The sequence below is a fragment of the Cryptotermes secundus genome, unplaced genomic scaffold (genome assembly GCF_002891405.2).
Source record: "Cryptotermes secundus unplaced genomic scaffold, Csec_1.0 scaffold1863, whole genome shotgun sequence".
NCBI classification, from domain to species: domain Eukaryota; kingdom Metazoa; phylum Arthropoda; class Insecta; order Blattodea; family Kalotermitidae; genus Cryptotermes; species Cryptotermes secundus.
Genome location: NW_019725440.1, coordinates 292,428 through 306,489, shown reverse-complemented (window position 1 = coordinate 306,489; position 14,062 = coordinate 292,428). Strand labels below are relative to the sequence as shown.

Genomic DNA, 14,062 nt, shown 5'->3' with positions numbered 1-14,062 from the left:
TTTGAACCCTGGACCTCCCAAACACAAAGCAGAAGTGCTACCCATTCAACCACAATTTTTGGTGGAACCTAGTATTGTTAAGATCATAGCTGCTAATGAAAGGGCATAAATCACCAAATATTTTTCAAATTCTGGTAGAAGCAATCCAAGCAGGAAGCAAAAGACTGCAATCTAAGCTCCACAAACTTACACTCTCTGTTTCTGATAAAGAACAGCTGTTGGAACACAGTGTTACATGTTAGTGACTGGACACTGGGTTTGGATCGATAATTGGATTTACTGACAGCTTATATTTGCAATTACAAATAATCATAATGCTCTCACTAATCTGCAGACTTCACAATTCACTACAGCATGTATTAAGTCTTCTCAGTTTGTTCCTTACGACCTCACATACTCAGTGGCTTCTGACAATGGAATTTCCACTACTGCTTCCTTGCTAGCTGGTGACTGAATTGCAACTAACTCACATTTTCAACTGACTAAGAACTCCCATTGGTTTCCTTATATAGCCTCAGCATGGATGGTGTAGAAAACGGCGCTTCCAACCAGTCCTCTGTCATTGCGTGGTTATTCATTACTATGGAAACATGTTTACCAAGCTGTTGTCTAGCAATTCACGTCTCTTCTGAGTCTGCTGTTCTGGCTTTCATTCGTCATGTCACAATATTATTATCTGTGCAATAACTGACTAATGACAATTGAGGAATATCGGTCTTATGAATGTCTTACAAAATTTTATCTAGTATTGTTCTCTCAAGTTACCCATATACGTATGTAGGTGAGTGAAAAAGTAAGTTACAAATTGATGTGGGGTACTACATGTTTGAATGAGGCACTTGAGGCTATCGCCACTAGATGGCAGCATTAGTCCGGTGGCAATTGATGATATTCGACACGAGACAATCAATGTTTACAAAATCAAAACAGCAGTTACAAGATGGCAGTGGCTCTGAGTGAGTGTAAAACCCTCGAGCAGTGCTCCATCCAGCGATTTTTGTGGGCAAAAGGTATGGAATCAAAGAATAATCATAAAGAATGCTTCCCATCTACGGTGAGAAGTGCCCGTCATGTCAAGCTGTTTACAACTGGGTGCAGAAGTTCTCTGAAGATGAACACCATGTCGGCCGGCCAATGGAGATTGCCACAGAGGCGAATGTGCAATAGGTTGAAGACTTAATTCGAGCAGACAGATGGGTAACTATAGACACTATAGCCACTGTTATTGGTTGTTCACATGGCATGGCCTACCTCATAATGCATGACAGGTTAGGTTTTCACAAAGTGTGTGCACAAAGGGTGCCACGCATGCTGACCCCACGACACAAAATGCAAAGAATGGGTCTGGCATTACAGCATCTCAATCACTATCACGATGGACATGATATGCTAGTCCGAATTGTCACAGGTGATGAGTGATGATTACCAGCCCGAGACAAAGCGTGCATCAATGCAGTGGAAACATCCTGCGTCGCCTGCCAAGAGAAAGTTTAAGGTGACACCATCCTCCTGGAAAGTGATGCTCAGTCTTCTGGGATCATGAAGGCATACTGCTCACCTCATTCCAGCCTCAAGGACAAACCGTAAAAGGCGACACCTACTGTAATAGCCTCAGGAAACTTCGTAAGGCCATTCAACGGAAGAGACCAGGACTCCTCACCAAAGGTGTGTTGCTCTTGCATGACAATGTGCGTCCCCATACTGTCAACAAGACAAATGAGACACTGCAAAATTTCAGGTTGGAAGTCCTCAGGCATCCTCTGTATAGCACCTACCTTGCTCCAAGCGACTTCAATTCGTTCAGCCCTCTTAAACATACATCATTTTTCAGCTGAACATTTTCCTGACGATGAAGCTGTATAAAGGGAAATCACCGCCTGGGTCTGACAGCAGCCCAAAAATTTTATGCTCCTGGTTTTCAGGGGCTTGTGAAATTATGGGACAAGTGCCTCAATCTATAGGGAAATTATGTTAAGAAATAAAAGCATTTTTCAAATCAGTACTCTTATTTGTTTAAGTTCTATATCCATTTGTAACTTACTTATTGACTTACCCTTGGGGATCATTGGTATGAATTATGACACAACTGATCATATTCTGGTATGACATTCTGCAGTCCTTCAATATTATATTATCTATATATAGACTGCCAGAAAATCAAGGACAGCTTAGGCAGAAGTATTTTACAGCTCCCTCATTTAATGTGGTATACTATTAAACCACTTAGGCCAATTAAAATGTATTTATTAATTTACAATGCAGTCTATGCAGATAAAAATATGCCTGAAACAAGGAGATGCTTTACCTCCACTGCTTTTCTACTTCACTGTAGAACATGCCATTAAGAAGGTTCAAGAAAATCAGGAAGGAATGGAACTGAATGGAACTCATCAGCCGGTGGTGTATGGTGACAATATTAACTTACTCGGTGAAAACATAATATACACAAAATGTTACACAGAAGTTGATTAGATGGTAATAATATGACTGATTTACATGCAAACATAGAGAGGACTAAATTATGTCCCTGTCTCATCAGAGTGCAGTGCAAAAATGATATTATAACAACAGGTAATAAATCTTTCAAATATATGAAAACGTTTAAATATTTGTAAATTAAAATAACATACAAGTCACATTCATAAATAAGATGAGAGGAGAATAAACCAAGGAAATGCCTGCCACCAACCAATTCAGAATCCTTTATTTTCTTGTCCCTTGTCTGAACACTTGCAGATTAAAATACATAAAACTAAGGATTTACCTATTTCAAAACTTTGTGCCCCGCTTTAATGGTCATGGAGGCAGCAAATTAGCACATTAAGACTGATGGCCACCTATGTAATTACATAGTAGCATAACCAACAAGACCATAATCTTCAGTTTCAGTGGCATGACAACATAAAACCACAGAGAATTCAGTGCTATCATCACAAGTGCAATAAAAGCCACTTATAGAATCGTGGCGAGTGGACAACATGAAACAGGAATAATTTGGATAACGTACCTGTGAAACCTGAAAGGCAATTACACTGTGCCAAACCTGGATGTGGGCTGTAGCATGTGCCGTTGTTAAGGCATCGATTCTTACACACATGAACTGGGAACTCACAGCGCTCCCCTGTCCACTGAGGAGGGCAGTTGCACTACACAGGGAGGAACAGGTGACAGATTGGTAAAATATGGAAGTTACCATTCGTTTGTAACAGTAAACTCCTGGTTACTTAGCATGTATTGAAAATGTGATGTTCTGGTTACATGAAGACAATTTACAGAAACACAATTTTTTGCATGATTTCACCCTCTTCAAAACTATTTACATATTTTTAATTTTATGTTTGAAAGAGAAAACAAAGTGTTTTCACTTCATTTCTTCTTCATCCATCTCTCGTGTTTCTCTGTCTGGCACAATCAGGCCAGACACGATAACATGTGTGGTGAATGAACCCACACAAACAAAAAATCAGATTGCTGAAAATATAAAATAAAATGTTATAGAACAACAACTGATTCTGAACAGTGCAGCTGCTCCACTGGAAATCAAATGGGAGCAGAAATAAAACAAGCCTGCCTAAGATCAAACATGAACAACATCTGAAGATAACTGCAACACTATAATTACACTAACAGACACCAACATAAACAGTATGTATTTTTAACGATATCTGGACATGATAAGTGCCATAAATATAATGAACAACAATTTTAACTCACCATCTAAATGTTTTAATACACCATAACAACGTTAACACATTTTATGATTTAAGAAATTATTTTTATCTTAAAAAACTATTTTTATATGTACTTTTTTACGCATCCAATTATATGTAGAACCTTCATTCCAATTTTAAGGTATTTTGTAAACTTTATACTAATTCAAACGAAAGTTGAATGTATTAACTGAATGCAAAGTTAGGTACATTTTTTCCCCCCTTTGGCACTACAGCCCCAATTTGGGCCTTGGCCTACCTCCATGAAACTCTTCGTTTCACTTCAGTTTACTAGATCTTAGACATTTGGTAGGACTCCTTGGGTGGGTGATCAACTCACCGCAAGGCCTCTACCTACGCACGCACGCACACACACACTGAATATCCACACCCTGAATGGGATTCAAACCCATCATCCTGGCTTTTGATTGAGTGAAGACAATGCATGCGTTAGACGGCTCGGCTACCATGACCAGCGTCAGGCACATCAGTAATAGTTATTACACTGCTATGAATGAATTATGTAAAGTTTAGTTCAATAGTTTGGAAATATGTGTCGATGTGTACTGCCTGATGATCGCTTTATAAGCTGAAACAGCTAGTGCATTACTACACTATGAATACCAGTGAACTCATTATACACAGTGAAATGTGAATGAGATTCTAATGGTTGTTCTGTTGGGATGGAAGCAAAGCAAAGACTTTAAAAGTTTACTTATTCTGATGAAAGTAAAAAGAATGTTCCGATAAAGATTAATTTTCCGATATACTATCTTATTAGAGGAAGATGTAAATCACCATCTAAGTATATATGGTTTATTTCTTGCACTGTTAATATACTGACATGTCTCAATTTCATGGGACTGAAACTTTTCAGGGTAATAATGACACAAAAAATAAACCAAATACAAGTATACTCAGATAATTATATCTGACTCTAATAACTTTTATCTCAGTCCAGCATACAATTGGAGATTATAAATGGCTTTACTTTCTCTGTGTTACTGTGGTAATACAAAGGAAGTATTGCTAATTATTACCTTGAGAGGAGGAGATGAGTCACCTGGGTGGGCAGCCAGAAGGTCTACAAAACATAGGCCTTTGTTTTTACAATACTGTGAGCATCGGTAGTGCTGACACCTGTCTCCTTCATACAGTGACTGACATTTGCATGTGGGAACATCATTTATCATTATACATGTTCCTTTTTGGCAGTCTAAGTCACAGATCTTTGGAGGTCTCACAATTGGTATGCACACAACCTGGCAACAGGGAAATCAAATTTAAACTATGGAACATTACAATATATTCTGTATCTTATTTCCTGTTACAAACTTGATAAAGGTGAAAATGGGACCTCATCTGTAAACATGGTGCTATATGATTCAATCTTCTAAATCTGATTTTGAGCTCCTACATTGGTAAGTGACAAAATTCTCACAAGATTTGCATGTTTTTTCTACTGTCTTTTACTGCGATAAAAATGCACAGTGCATATTGCGTCTCAGCTGCTACATGCTACTGCCCGTTTGCTTCCACTACTAAAGCAATATATTGGCAACTCATGGGTGCTACTATAGAAATGAGTACTGTGTTCTGAAATTGGGAGTTTTCTTATATATTTTTTAACAATAATTAATTAAACTTCAACACCTACAGTAATGTTCAATTGTGAAACATTTCAGATCACATAAAGTTAATATGGTAGGTATATCAGTGACTGCAGTGACATAAATGGCCCATAAAGAAACAATATACAAGTTGTACCTATTCCCAGTGCTTATATCTTATGAAACAGAGTTCTTCTCTAATTGTATATATGTATATGTATATGTATATCAACCTTCTAATTTGACTTTAACTACTGCACATGTGATAGTAACAGTGAATTTGGACTTACAGCATATACCTAAGCACTGTCTAATATTTGCTAATACATACTCACACCCTTTAAGTGAAATGTAAAATTTAAAGTCTTGCAACAAATTATGCCGGAATAAAACACTTCTATGCTGGTGAAGCATCTAATATTACATTTAGAGTTTGTCATGTGCACTAAACTGTGATTTATTCTGTACAATAAAAAGACATTACATGGTACATCATTGTAACCACCATGTAATATTAATAGTACTGAACAAAATATACAACTTTAGGGTAGGTGCTGCAGATTCAAAGCTCACCTGTGTACTGTTGCTCCTGTTGTCATTAGCAACAGTTTTCACTAAACCATCTGGACACACACATGAATATCCTGGCACTGTCTGGCTCCGGTTTCCTCCCAGCAGACAAAGAGTTGAGTTGTGGCATGGAGATGAGGAACATGGATTAGTCACTGTAAGGTTCAAGAATGCACTTAATTTATTGATTCAATGAGTTACTGTTTTGGTGGAAGTATATATGTAACAGTACTATATGACTACACATTGATGAATGGCAAACTCCATGAGGATGTGAGATCTGAGACTCACATGGTGGCAACTATGAAAAGTACTAGTAGATTTTAAAGGGTTCTGACGATGGTGTATGGCACTTGGAATTACTGGGTTTTTGGACTTTGTCCATCATCCAGTGTTCTAAAAACACTAGAGAACATAATGTTTCGGAAACTAGATCCGTTTCTGAAAGGTTGTGCTCCATAATTTTTTTTACAATACCAGATGATGGACTATAAGTCCAAAAACACAACCATTCCAAATGAAAAGTAGAGTGGAACCTCACTTAACGAGCATAATTCGTTTCAGAATCTTACTCGTAATGCAAAACAATTTTTCCAATATAAATTAATGTAAAATACGATAATGCATTCCATGCCAAAAAAAAAAAATGCTCAAAAAATTTTATGTATAATGTTTATTCAAAGAAAATTATATATACATTGTTAAGGAGTGTGAATCTTCTTCATCTTTTCTTCTATGCAGAATGAACCAACCTGGAATGCGAATTCGATTTGCAGAAAAAAAAATCGAAATAATTAGTTTATTATTTATGATACATATCTAATTCTTTTTTACTAGAAAGCTGTCTAGAGACATTTGTTTTTGCTGACACTTCAAAACTTGGTGCAAATGTGACACAGCATTATCATTAAATAAATTTGTAGCACGCATAGCCACTGCCTTATTAGGGTGATGCTTCTCAATGTACAATGCAACAGTTTCCCATGCTTTCAGCATTTCTCTTATTGCGCCCGAAGATTGTTGCTTTGCTGTCACCTCCTCCTCCTTCCCTGACAAACTCTCCTCCACAACTTCTTGCTGTGAAACACAGTGCAACTCCAAATCATTGATGTAGACTGATTGTATGTGCCCGCTAGATCAGCCATGCTCACACGTCGTTCTCGCTTTTTAATGATTTTACGTTTCATTTCTATGGTTATTTTCATTCTCTCATGGCTGTCTTTTTGCGGCTTTTTCTTCGGGGACGTTTTTGCAAGGGTTATTAAACTTTGCACAAAAAAAGAAAATCACAAATAATATGTCTGAACATAAGTTTGGAAAAATGAGTGATCACAAGCGACACCAAGATGCTAGCAGAACGAGTGCTAAACACAGACTGATGTAGCAAGCGTACAATCTGGGACTTCCCCTCTCGTCACTTGTTATGTGAAACATTGCTCGTTAAGTGAGTCATTTTTTACAATTTGTTTTGCTCATTATGCGAATTACTCGTTATGAGAGGTGCTCATTCCTCCACTTGATGCGATCTAGAGCTTTCTCCTTCAAATGAAAATATCCTCTTATGTCCCCATGGTCATCCATCATCTTCTTACGTCTTCTTCCTTGTCTTCTGGTCACTTCTATCCGCCCCTCTATCTTTCCTTCAATAACTTCTTTTAGAAGGCAGTTACCGCGTAAGATATGACCAATCCAATTAGCCTTCCATTTTCTTATTTCGTGTAGGATATTCCTCTGCTCACTGACTCTAATTAACACTTCTTCATTTCTCACATAATCGGTCCAACTGATCTTCTCCATTCTTCTCCAACACCACATTTCAAAACTTTCCAGGTGTTTCTGATCTACTGCCCTAAGTGTCCATGTTTCAGCCCCATACAGAGCTATGCTCCAAATGTAGCATTTCACTAGTTTCTTCCTCAAATTTAAGTCCAATTTGCTGGTAAAAAGATTCTTCTTCTTGCTAAATGCAGCTTTTGCCATGGCAATCCTGGATTTAATTTCACTAGTACACCTTCCATCATCTGTTAACAAGCTACCCAAATATTTAAAACATTTCACATTCTCCAGTTGTTTTTGGTCTATCTTTATTGTGACTGGGGTTGGTTGTCTCGAAATTTTCATTACTTTTGTTTTCTCCACATTCATTTCCATGCCATAGCACCTTCCAATTTCAATTAGTCTATCAATCATGCCCTGTAGCACAGTTTCTTCCTTAGCCATTAACACAAGGTCATCTGCATATTTCACAGTTTGAATAATTTGCCCTCCTAATTTGAAGTCTCCAATCCCATCCAGAGCTTCCTTGGTAAGGCATTCGCTGTACAAGTTGGACAAAATTGGTGATAAACAGCATCCTTGTCGAACTCCTCTTCCAATCTTCATACTTCTTGTCTCCCCTCTGTCCAGTCGCATTCTAACTTTCTGATCCATGTACAATTTACTAATCAATCTTCTTTTATGCCAATCAACACCTGTTTCCTTTAGGATCTGCATTAATTTGGTCCAATTTACATGGTCAAATGCCTTCTGACAGTCTATAAAGCAAGCACACAGTTCTTCATCTATCTCCAAAGTTCGTTCTGCTATAATTCTCATCATCCCAATTGCATCCCTGGTCCCTTTTCCTCTTCTAAATCCAAACCGATCCTCTCCAAGTATATCCTCTATTTTTCTTTTGATTCTTCTTTTAAGTATCTTTGCTGTATGTGCAAAAAGCTCCATGCACCCTAAATTCTGAAATTAGCAGGAAAAGAAACTATTATACACATGGGATATAAGGCCAGGTAGGCCCCACAATCATGGTGGAAATGGTGGGGAAGAAGGAGATATTCAAGTAATCCTATCAGAATTTGAACAGTTGTTCCCAGCCCATGAGCAAACATTGTGTTCACTAGGCTACCATGGATATTTTGCACTGTCAAAAATTAACCCAGACTGACATATTTATAAGTTCAGACAATGTTGAAATAATAACGGGTGTTTCACTTGGGGCGGAACCCGGCATTTTGTTAATAACTCGGGTACTAATAAAGATATTGCAACGAAATTTGGAGTGGACTTACCTCAGTTCATGTGAAGTTTGGTGACATAACAAGTGCTGGAAATGGCCACCATTTGCGTCCAGACAGCATTAGACTCAGCGCGCCATGTTTTGGAAAGTCCTTGCCCGTACGTCAGGTGTCACTTCTTGGATGGCCTCACTTATGTTTGCTTTTAAAGCCTCTATGGTTTGCAGTTTGTTGGCGTAAACTTGCGCTTTCAAATATCCCCACAAAAAATAATCAGACAGCGTTAGATCGGGCAAGCGCAGTGGCCAAAGTCCCCTGGAAATGACACAGTTGCTGAAAAAAGGCTGGATTTCGGTCAAGCTTGCGCGCGAGGTGTGTGCTGTTGCTCCATCCTGCTGGAAATAACCGATGGATAATTCCTCATCGTCCAGTTGATTCACAAAGCAGTGGAAAAGTGACACCTGATGTATGGGCAAGGACTTTAACATGGCGCGCCGAGTCCAATGCTGTCTGGATGCAAATGGTGGCCATTTCCAGCACTTGTTATGATGTCACAAGACTTCACATGAACTGAGGTAAGTCCACTCTAAATTTCGTTGCAATATCTTTATTAGCATCCGAGTTATTAACAAAATGCCGGGTTCTGCCCCGAGTGAAACACCCGTTACATTGACTAGAAAGAATGAAATGTAAGACACTTTGAAGTTATACCTATCGTTTAATGACTAAAATATTGTGAACATAATTAGTGGAGAACCAGGATGAGGGGAACACCAGCAAGGATGAGGAGGAAGAGAAGAAGAAAGTCAACACTGATGAATATCTATTATATCTGACAAAGAGAGATAAAGTGGGAACAAAGGGCTTTAAAACTACTGCATACCAGTACTGTCTGTGCTCTGTCATTATAAACTTTCTGGGCTTTGTTCCTTGAGTGGACAAATTACTCTGCTCTCATTCTGGTGCTCATTCTTAGAAACTTACTGTTCTTTGTTTGTTTGTTTTCCTGAATGATGAGAATATCTGACGCTCTATTTAGCCCCCGCATCAGGTATGTCAGATTACCATGGCCAAACTTGTTCAGCTTGATGATGTTGTTTGTCTGGTACGTGCTCACATATAAATTGTCTTCAAATACTTCCACTTTGTATGGTTTTTTCCCTGTGAAATTACAAAGTTAGAGTCAGTCAAAAGTATCAGTTACTACACAACAATTAACTTACACTATGGCTGTGAAAAGAGGAGCCCCAGAAGCATGAGGATTATTTTGGATGCTGTTGATCATCTTGGGTTTCTTCACACATGTTCCAGAGACTGCATCTGTTTTCATTATCATTATCATTTATTATCATTCAACAATCCATACATACAGGTATTTCAACCATTTGGATAAGGAAATTGTCAGTTTTACATCTAATTCTCGTGCATATCTTTCCAGTATACACTGTACCACCCTAATATAGGGGGTTTGTTGTCTGAATAATATTACCTAGATCTAGTTACCATTAATATCATTGTCTTTACATAAATACAACAGATTATTCAGCTATATATTACATTTACACACTTGAAATATCAAAAGACATAAATTCATCTACAGAATAAAAGGAATGTTTCAGCAAAAAAAATTTTAACTCCTTTTTAAATGAGTTAAAATTTTCCCTTTGTTTTATTTGATCGGGGACCTTAATACACAAACTAATTCTGATATTTATGACACTCCTCTTAAAAAGAGCTGTATTACAGTGCTGTACACAAAAATTTAATTTTCTTCGTGTTATAATTATGAATGTCCGAATTTATTGCCATAAAAGCCTTGTATTTTTTGATAAAGCGTGTCACCTACAATATATACATAGAGCACAATGTTAAAACATTGTAATCTTTAAAAACTGTCTACATGACATGTAGGTGTATGGGAGGGAAGGTCCCCCAGTTGGGCCAGATTACGCTGCTCCCCTACTAGCACACTCAACTGCATGAAACCAATTGCACACACCAGTGATATGAAACCAGTTCTACTTGACACTCACACATTGAAGTGATTGATACATTTCTTGCTTAGGATCAGGAAATGTCTTCAGGCAACTTATAATTACAAACGCATGGATATTTCTCTATCTCCTGCACAAATATCATGTTGCATAATGCATCTTCTTGCACCACCACAACAAACATGTGGGGAGGGCGGCACCCCACCCCCACTGCAAACTAACCTTACTGTTGGTGTACAATGGGGTAACTGAAGTCTGTCAGAAACCGGCTCATCTGATTGCACTCAAGTGTGACTCTGTAGGGTGCTAAACTAATGTTTGAATCTCATCAGGTGGGACAGGATTCATGAATAGTGATGGGGCAGATGCAAATAGAAAGAACTTCACATCACATACAACCATTTTCATGAAATGGTTGCACCAGTGGGTAAACAGCCTTAGCTTAATCATGTGCAGTTATGAGAAGACTGACCCAGTTTCTCAAACATCATGTCTGATAAAACTCCTGATGACAGACAATATCCAGAATAATAGCCATATCTACTGTTACAAACCAGTGTCACATCCAGTTGTGACAGAAAGAGTTTCAGTTTCTGAAATACTGTGTCTAAAAAGTTCCAAGATTATAGGCCATGTCAAGAATATAACAGACATATTTACTGTTACATATCAGTGTCAGAAATATTTAGAATTAGCCTCATAAAACACGAATTCATTCTGTGCATTCACTCTAAGAGACCTCTTAATTCATGGCATTCTAACAGCTACATTCTGTTGTCAATTATGGTAAGTGCTATTATGAGTGAGAATTACTCCTATGGAAGCAATAATCTGCATATGAACAGATTTATGTGCTTGATTTTCAAGCTCAAAAAAAAAAAAACAGCCATTCTTCAAATAATTGTTTCTTAGTACTTACTTGAAAATTTCTTAGACATGGAAGGAGAATGTTATGTATCAACCTATATTTTGGCTTTATGTTGGTGTGTGAGAGCGATTTAAGAGAATCAACATCAATATTAATGGAATTACAAATCTATCCCAATAAATAATGAAATTACATAAAGCCATTCATCTGTTCCTCTGCAAACTGGTACTCTGACTTACTATGTGGGAATCTTCTGACGACCTGGCGATCTTGTCCATTCAAGTCTACAGTTTCTATAGTATAAGCTTTGGGATCAGTCCAGTACAATCTTCTGGCTGGGTAGTCTATTGCTAGTCCAGTTGGCCACTGCACCATTGTGTCCACAAGTGCACGACGCCCTGTCCCGTCCATATATGCTGATTCAATACGACCTTTCACACCCCAGTCAGACCAGAACATGAGCCTGTAAGACAAAATTTTTGCATTTGGAGTTTTAGATTATCTGGGTGCAGATTATGTGCCCTGTGGAATCTGTGAAACTTTCTGAGTCCCCTCAGTTATTGACTATACCTTCCTGTAATGATTTAAGTGCTGCTCATTACATAATTTCCAGTAACATTTTTCATTTATGCTTTATGATGATTTGTGGTGGGCTGTACATCTTTCCATTTTTTTGCAATTTTATAAACCTATTTTTTCCAAGGATTTACTATCACTGAGGAAGACTTACTTTCTTCTCCTTGAAAGACTTTGTCTCGCAGTTTAGTGACCATAAGTAGGACCAGTAAACTCTATAGTATACAATTCATTATAGGTTTTAACTTCAAACAGAGTTCAGCAGCCTACTAGCATGTGGACCAGCCACTGTTTCCAATTATCCATGTTACAGCTTCCTTCTATTATAATAGAATGATAATTATCATGAATATAAAAAGACTTCACTGTATGAAGCACAGTGAAATCGGACCACCGGATGTCAAGAAATCATCCTGCTGAGGCAAAGAATCCTGGAGCCAAGCCATGACTACACAAGCAGAAATTAAAGTTGCGATTCAAAACGAAGTAACAAAACACTTTTTTTAAACTAATTTATTAAGATACACTGGCAGCGGCCTCTGTAGTCTAGGGGTAATGTTCTCACCTCATGACTCAAGGTACGCGGGTTCAAACCTGGCGGAGGTCGTGGAATTTTTAAGGGTGGAAAAATTCAGGGAACAAGTCCTCCGGGAGGGACTTTAAGCTGTGGGTCCCATGTTGTAGCTTTATGGCACGTAAAAGAACCTCATGTCTCAAAGGGACCTCTGAGCCAAATTCAGGACATTTCACGCTCAACAGTATTCTCTAACGCCTCTGGTAGATGGGGGAAGCATCGAGATACCGCTGAGCCAGTAGAGACAGAACTCGCTGGCTGAGTCGGGACTGATGGCATGCACCAGTACCGGCAGGGTATAGAGACTGGTAGAATATCACAGGGGGAAGCACAATGGACCAATACTTGTCTAAGTGCATGGGGAAACCCACACTCTCCAATAACAATAACAACAACAAGATACACTGGCAGAAAAACCTCTATCCTACTGACAAGGAGCACAAGTCTTTCTGTCTGCTCAGACATAAACGAGGCATTATGAACATGGGTACAATAATGTTATATTTTAGCGTCCTGTTGCACTGATTTAAGTCCATGATTTATTTCAACCGTCTTCCAGTGCATACACTCATCTATCTCCTCCTATCACTCACACTACATGTTTCGGCACAAAAGTGCCATCTTCAGGTGCTTATTCGATTTACGCTAAACTAGTTCATTGCATGCCTTGTTGTCTTCATATTTAAATAACTAAAATATATATTTATCATATATATTGATAAATGTTAAATGTTAAAAATATTAAAATTGTTCAGGATTTTTCATCCCTACGTCGTATCTCACTACGCGAGTCACACCTATCCTCTTCTATTGGAGCACTCTTTCACTATCGTGTGTGTACTGTGCTTTGTGTTGTGTCTTGCTCCTGTGACTGCGTGTGTTAACATTTAACATTTATCAATATATATGATAAATATATATTTTAGTTATTTTAATATGAAGACAACAAGGCATGCAATGAACTAGTTTAGCGTAAATCGAATAAGCACCTGAAGATGGCACTTTTGTGCCGAAACATGTAGTGCGAGTGAGGGGAGGAGATAGATGAGTGTATGCACTGGAAGATGGGTACAATAATTAAAACAGCCTGAAATACTGCCTTTCCTACAAGCAATTTATATTTTTGTGTTCAAAATTGAATTACAAGATGCA

At 38.1% G+C, this 14,062-nt stretch overlaps 1 protein-coding gene across 2 annotated transcripts in view; it reads right to left on the bottom strand.

Annotated features, from left to right (window-relative positions):
- LOC111863445 (prolow-density lipoprotein receptor-related protein 1) overlaps window positions 1-14,062 on the bottom strand; it is a 273,951-nt gene that overhangs the window by 23,179 nt on the left and 236,710 nt on the right. For both annotated transcript variants that reach the window (XM_033751069.1, XM_023849788.2), the window contains exons 66-70: window positions 12,000-12,223; window positions 9,883-10,059; window positions 5,894-6,045; window positions 4,751-4,972; window positions 3,008-3,146 (exon numbers count right to left, since the gene is read on the bottom strand). In XM_033751069.1, the coding sequence (XP_033606960.1) occupies window positions 3,008-3,146; window positions 4,751-4,972; window positions 5,894-6,045; window positions 9,883-10,059; window positions 12,000-12,223 (914 nt within the window). The remainder of the gene's footprint in view (window positions 1-3,007; window positions 3,147-4,750; window positions 4,973-5,893; window positions 6,046-9,882; window positions 10,060-11,999; window positions 12,224-14,062) is intronic.